At 35.8% G+C, this 7,436-nt stretch overlaps 1 protein-coding gene across 1 annotated transcript; it reads right to left on the bottom strand.

Annotated features, from left to right (window-relative positions):
* Window positions 1-4,929: 4,929 nt before the first annotated feature.
* LOC124638240 lies at window positions 4,930-7,150 on the bottom strand. Its single transcript, XM_047175140.1, has 2 exons — window positions 6,807-7,150; window positions 4,930-6,497 (listed from the first exon to the last, which is right to left on the bottom strand). The coding sequence occupies exon 2, from the start codon at window positions 6,324-6,326 to the stop codon at window positions 5,046-5,048; it is 1,281 nt and encodes a 426-aa protein (XP_047031096.1). The 5' UTR covers window positions 6,327-6,497; window positions 6,807-7,150; the 3' UTR covers window positions 4,930-5,045.
* Window positions 7,151-7,436: the final 286 nt, after the last annotated feature.

The following is a 7,436-nucleotide window of genomic DNA, read 5'->3' as shown; positions in this document are numbered from 1 at the left end:
TCCCACGGGACGCGGGTGGAACCTCGGGTAAAATACTAGTCATAAATATACGTGATGTGACTTAAACATGTACTCAAAGGGTCCTTGAGAGCGATCGTTAATATCTGTATGCGCTCTTTTGTTTAATCGGACTATACCATTACCTGTTTGCACTATAAATCGGACAGCAAACAAGTTGAACTGACAAAACGTCTAGTTTGCAGAGCACGGCCGACAAGCCTTTGTAACACAGTCGCTTACGACATTTTGGCTAATGATGTCTTACATTAACCTTTTAGGCTGCAACTACGTGTAAAATGGTGACATGAAAAACGTAGTAAGTACAATACACGTGTTGCACTGAGCAAATCATTTTATATTATGTACATAAGTTAATTCGTGCCCAATTTTTTCCGCTAACCGTGCGGACTGTGTTTGGTTTGAAATAACCATATTTGAAATGAGATTTGTGCAATATGTAGTTGAAATATTGAAGAAGATCCTTTGTTTCTGTTATAGCGATACAATCACATATACTTAATTTTTATGTACTAACTTGCTATTGCAACAATGTTTGATCTAAACCTGAATCTTTCTCACATGAATAACTAGATATTCTTTTCGAATCCGCTCTTGACAGATACGGCTACGGCTATGAAAATATAGTTTCAGTAGTCATCGACCGCTACTCTATCCAAGAGGGGCATTGACCGACGGCGACAGAGGTTTTATGACCTCTAGCCAAAAGGCAGAAGTATCACAAAATGCGTACAAGGACATCCGCAAAATGCCACCTTGTAATTGCGTAGACATCGCGACTGACACACCCATTGATTACACAAGCAACTAAAGTGCATGCCTAGCAGTTTAAAATGGAAAATAATTTAATTTACAGTTGGTTTGGCACGAACTAATTAGTGTAGTTATAATGCTAACTTCAGCAATTTTATATGCAAACTGTGCAATTTGGTCTAAAGTTGATATCAGAGAATGAAATAAATGAAAATTAAATATAAAGTTTCTATCATTCACAATGATTTAGGTCTGTTTACTCGATTCTTCAGTCATAAGTGCACTAACAGTACAATCCTTTGTGTGTTTACATACAGTTGCTCAGTAAAACCATCCATTCACGACCAAAAAAAACATAAATAAAATCATAAACGCGAGTAGAATAATCTCTCAAAGTAAAGGCCACGCATCGCAGTAATATTATCAATTTGAGGCGTTGCAACACACCTCTTTAATTGACCACACATCGAACCGATAAGCACGTAACAAAGACGTATTGTGTTGGAGTCACGGCTATGTGACGTAGTAAGTACAGTCAACTACAGGGGCCCGATGCTCCTAATTTTACTTAAGCAACATACGATTCACGTTCGACTCGATTCGACTGAGATCCAATCCCGACTCGATTACGATTGAAACGTATGTGGCATTCCGCTATTTTTTCTTTGAAAGAAACGTTTTTATCCTTTTCTGTCATTCAATAATGAATCATTTGGCTGCAAATGATTTATGATTGCAAAATGATTGTACAGCAAACTACCGTATGAACCAAAATCACCAAAATAGCAGACCAATCGCACTCCAATCAAATGTTAATCGAATACGATTGGTCTTTTATTAGTAGCAGAATGCCCGATATGGTTAAAACTGCTATTGCGATCATATTGCTATTCGATATCTATTCGATTTTGACATTATTAACTTAGGAGAATCGGGCCCCAGGTCAGTGGTAACAGTTTTATAGGAAAATCGTACTTATTATAATTGAGTTAAGGTGCATGACAGTTATCACTGATGTGCGGTCTGCCGTACTTACTGACATTGTCGTATCGGTTGAGCAAACTTGGACTTTGACCAGCGAACCTCGTTCGTACTCCGACCTGCTTTAGGAGGCCAGTGTGAGGAGACGTTTTATTTATTCTAAGCAAATAATCCGTCGATCAATGGAAAGGTGTTCTACGATTATAAATTAGTTAATTACCGTTCTACGTTTTTTTTATAACGTCAGCCTGACAATGCTTTTCATTGCCGTCCGCGGGCACAGCTTTAATAAAAAATAATAGTATGTTATTATACAATGTTTTGTTCACAGGAGGACATAGACGGTGTGTCTCATTAAATATACTTTAAATTCAAGAAATGAAGCAGCCGGTCTGGTTATTTCTAAGTCAAAACTGTAGTCCGCTTTGTTTCCTTATTGCCATAAAAATATGACGAAGACTTACTTATGTTTTGCATTGCTTACATATACGCTAAGTTAAATACCTTTGTTTACATTTTACCACTTACAACGTTGAACATATTTTGAGGAAAAATAAATAAAGTTCTCTTTTAAATCCCATGAATTTCTACTAAATAATTTGTTTTCTGCCCTACTTCCAAAAAAGTATTTTATTTACTTAAGCACTCCCAAAATTTAGGACAGCCCTCTTCAAAGTGAAAAAGATTAGATACGATGTGATATGATATGATTAGATGAAATGATCGATACCAGCATAGTGCGCAACCATCTCGATAAAAAGTGAAATCGATAGAGGAGGCGTGTGTCGTCATATTATTCGTAGTAGATAGTTTATCTCGTATGTACCTATATACTCTGAAGATTCTAAGCGCCAAGCAAATGTATGACGTTAAATATTTGAATGAACATTCTGTCATTGAACCAACATGCTGTCATTGAACATCTGGCAGTCATTACGGGTAGTCAGAACCCTAAGTCTGACAACCAGTCTTAAAAGGAGGTACTGGGTTGAGGACGTCAGCTAGGCAGTTGCTCCTCGTAGAACACTAGTACTCAGCTGCATCTGCTTAGACTGGAAGCCAACCCCAACATACTTAGAAAAAGGCTCAGGAGATGATGATTTGACCCAACATTGGCACAACTTCACATAGCATATACCCATATATTCTTAAAGTTGTCTATACGAATACAAGGTAATTACAAAACGGCTCGGTAAACGGAAAAATAAATGTTAGGTACCTAGCAAGTAAATTCGCTTAATGCTAATTTATTAAACACACAGTTGGTATCTACGTAGTTGGTAGTATTTACATTTTAATAAATACGTACGTAATTTCTATTTAGGATGTATTCATTTTTGCAACGTAAAAAATAATCTATAATGTAGAAACATTAACATAGTTTGGCGTTAGTTTTTCTAAAACAACTTTTCAATGTGTATTTTTGTTCAATTTTCAAAAGTAATAAAATGGCTCTACTAACTTACACTTGTAAATTAGATGGAATTACATCAAACTTTAATCTTAATAAAGTCGAGTAGACATTAACGACACCTAGCGTTAGACTTAAACAACACGTTAAAAGAATTTTCACATTACCAAATGATCGTAGCGATCGCTCAGTGAAATCATGCGCCGAAGTAAAGCGCCATCTAGAGGAAAATTGTGTAAACATCAACCTCGTGTAGTCAATACAATTTCACACTGGAGTAGGTATGTCCGTTGTGTTTGCATGTTACTGTTTGCCTACCAACTTTATGTTTCATAGTTTTCACCAAAGATGGCGATTCATAAATTTCGTATCACGTAGCTATCGTAGCAATTTGCGTAGCACTGAAGTGCCTTGTAAAATCCCGGGACTTGACAGAACCATTTCGATAAATTCACGATCGATTTCCAGATAGGCTATGAATACCTAGGTACTTTTTATGAAAATAAAATAATCAGAATAAAATTTAATAAGTAACATGCAAAGTAGCATGTTTACTGCCGGTTGGGTTTTTCGTAACTATTTTTGAGTCGGATTCCAGTCTAACCAGATCCAGCTAAGTAGTATCAGTGCTTTACAAGGAGCAACTGCCTATCTGACCTTCTCAATCCGGTTACCCAGGAGAATAGCAAAGGGTGCCAGACATAAGTGTTTTAAACTTACCGGTAGCTTGAGCCGTGTTTTTTACTTTTACGTTTATTTTAGATTACTCATATTTAATCACATTTACGCACATAAAATCCCGTGATTAATATAAATTTCTTATTATTCACAGTAACTAAGGAATCCCCGTAGTTCGTGGAATACAATGTTTTACTTCCATTATAAGTAATCATTCGACAAATATTGTAACATCTAGTTTTTCTTATTAGTGGCTTATTTCATTAGCACGGATTACCAACGAATTGCGTCGAAACGATATACAAATCTGAATAATACTGCAATGAATGGATAAATAGAGCATTATCTGGCCATGTAGTGCAAATAACTTTTTCATTTTACTGTTATAAGTACAAGCCAAACCTTGACCTACTAAAGAAAAATCTATAGCAATGTGTAAGGTATGCTAAATGTGCACATAATATAGATGTTGATTATTTCATCTCATCTTCCTTATTTCGTTTTTTGTTTTATGATGGACCTCAAATTATCACCTTCCTCATCACACCATAAAAGGAAGAAAATGTTACAAGAAATATTATCATTTCGCAGTCCCAAATTAGCATGTTAACCAGGATCCGATTCGTTATAATATATTAGCACATTTTATTTCACAGACACCATGTTTGGAGTAAAAATCATCTGACCATATGCAAATTGACAAAGTGGTTATTTACTAAAGGAAAACGTTGACTTTTCTCTAGAACGGGATTTATCTAGTCTTGACCAGTATGTATGGCTGGTAAGGATCGACACTAGAACGCAAATTTTCTAAGGGCATGCCCACTTAGAACGTGTTAGCGTGGTTTACCTCATAGGTCAACTGCATACCAACTCGAATAACATCTGGATAATTTTATTTACCTCAAATCCGTCCTTATGTGCACAAAGACACACGTTTTCAGTTTTCATCATCAAAATGTTGGTATCCCAAAGTCCTTCTCTTTACTTTCCCATTCTTTACCTATTATTTTTATTTTTTAATGTTCACATAACATGAATTACTTACTAATTGGTGGTTTACATAACACATTAATAAAAAGACGCACTTGTATTTGTACTTTATTTCCAATACGTTTGTTTACAACAGTTATTGTGACATTACTGGAACGTGAATATTGTCTCATTATAAGAGGTGAAAGATATGCATAGTGAGGTGAACTGCTTATGTTGGCGGTTTGACATCAGTGGCCTGATACAAAGAATTGATGGCTATGTCTGAAGCAACAAATGCCATGGACTTAGCCAGTGTGGCCAGAGACAAAGTGTCCATAACAATTCTATTCGCGACATGGTTCAAATTAGCTCCATGTGACTGAGCGGTATATTTCAAAGCTAGTTTGATGACTCGCTCACAAGCTAATGATTTTGAAGTCGCACTCTTCGCTTGTTTGCCTGCCTGCTGTGCAGCAGTCTTCGCTAAATTCATCATTAAATCCTGGTGATTCGACATACCATTTTTCGCATACCTCACAGACATTTGAACTTCAATAGAAGCAGTCAACGCTCGTCTAAGAGCAACAACGCTAGCTGCAGTCAGATATGCCACATCACCGGCGTATAAAATAGCCTTTTTGGCTTTCACTTCGAGTCTCTCCAGTTTTTGCTTAGTTCTCTTGTCGTTACTAACTTCGTCTTCAAATTCCGGTTGATCTATTTCTATATCAGCAACAACATCAGGGTTAATTGGTTTATAAACGGTTTCTTTCGTATCTGCCCAGTCATCAGTGAGTCCCGGTGCACTCGGTTCTTGAGTATCCAAAGTTTGAGTTTCTTTGACATAATGAGTCCCATTAACAGTTTGCTCCAACATTATTGGTACCGTCTCATTATTGTCTTGTGCTCCATTTTCTAGGTCTAACACGGTTTGATTCAAAAAGCCTTTCGTGGGAGCTGAAGATTCTTTTTTGGTATTTATAACATGCACAGCTTTCTTTTCAGACCTAGAAATAACCGAGAACGGTGACGGAAAATCATTTGAGGGTGGAAATGTAATATTATAATTAGTTTTATTGAGGATTGCATCATAAACAGTTACTGGAGGAGCGGGTGATGTCGTCATTAACGCGTTTTCATTTCCTTTTGAAATAGATCTCTTCTTTCTTAGAGATAAATCTACAGACTGTTTCTTAGAAAGTGCTGCTGCATATGTAGTATCTTTTAACGCTGAGACAATGGACACCTCAGCTGCTATTTGCGCTAAGCCATAAACTAATCGATGAAGTTCGGGCTCAGTAGAAGCTCTCGTGATGGTAAGTATATGTCCAGAAAGTGTTCTTGAGATATAATCCAGTATGCGTCTGGTTTCAATTGCCGTTATACCTTTATTTTTCCCTGGAGCTTCTAAGGCCTCTCTAGTAATCCTGGTTATTTTATCTTGAATTTCTAATTTTGATAAAATAGCGGAAACCATATCTTTTGATATCTGGTAAAGATTATCATCCATTTCTGGGTTTTGAGTTACGTTTTTTGTTGCTTTTAAAATGGCATTGTCTAAGTGTTTCAAGGCATTATGAGGAGAGGTCAACAAAAATCTTTCGTTTATATTTTTAGAACTGCTCACCAACTTTTCTTTGAAGTCGTGCACAGGAGATATTCCCCCGTACGACTCAGGAACCTAGAAAATTGTTTATTTTTTAATACATAACTTTTATCTAAAACGAATGGTTACAAAGTGTCGCAACTTACAAAAAGTAGTATAACCACAGCCCAAAATCTAAACAAAGCCATTTTTCTTAATTCCTCCACTGCTAGGATCGAACTAAACCCCAATTTAACACTTTCAGAATTAAAGGAGTTTATCGCTGTTACTTTATTGGTTTGTTAATTTTATAACTTCTAGATTGGCGGAGTAATTGGATGACTACACAAAATAAAACAATGTTACAGCATGATTTCCTAGATATAAAGAAAAATAATGAGGTACCTTAGAGATAACATGTTATCCTGCAAAAGAATTGAACATTGTTATCCTTCTTTTGCTGTGTTGTATTTTTCTGTATACGAAGAGCGGCCTATACACCAAGTTACTGCTAGCTGCCTCTTCAATCAATTCCTTATCTTCACCATTGGCATTATTATCATTATCATCTTCAATAACATTCCTCTTGAATTCTGTTTCCTTAACTACATCGTCTGTTTGTACGTTGTCTTCTAACATTGGTATATTTGAAATATTCAGATCGTCTTGTTGTAAAATACTCAAAGATGATACAATGCCAAAGATGGCTACGGTTAAGGCTACTGAAATTCTAATCATTGTGCACAGATTATAAATGAATTCATAAGGAAGCAATGCATTTTATAAACTCTAATATACCAATTATTGTCTTCATGATGATAATATTAATTAACTTAGCAACCCTTAAGTCCATTACCATATCTCTGCGAAATTATAGAAGTACCTACAATTGGAGTAACAAGAATTGAAATAAAATACAGACAGTTGATCTTAACTAGTCTTTATTACTAGACACTAAATAAAGATGTACAAAACATCATGATTATGTACATTTGTAACCAAAAAGCTTGTTTAATATCTTTAACGATACAAAGA

This window comes from Helicoverpa zea, chromosome 17 (genome assembly GCF_022581195.2).
Source record: "Helicoverpa zea isolate HzStark_Cry1AcR chromosome 17, ilHelZeax1.1, whole genome shotgun sequence".
Lineage (NCBI taxonomy): Eukaryota > Metazoa > Arthropoda > Insecta > Lepidoptera > Noctuidae > Helicoverpa > Helicoverpa zea.
This window is presented reverse-complemented; position numbering and strand designations above follow the sequence as displayed.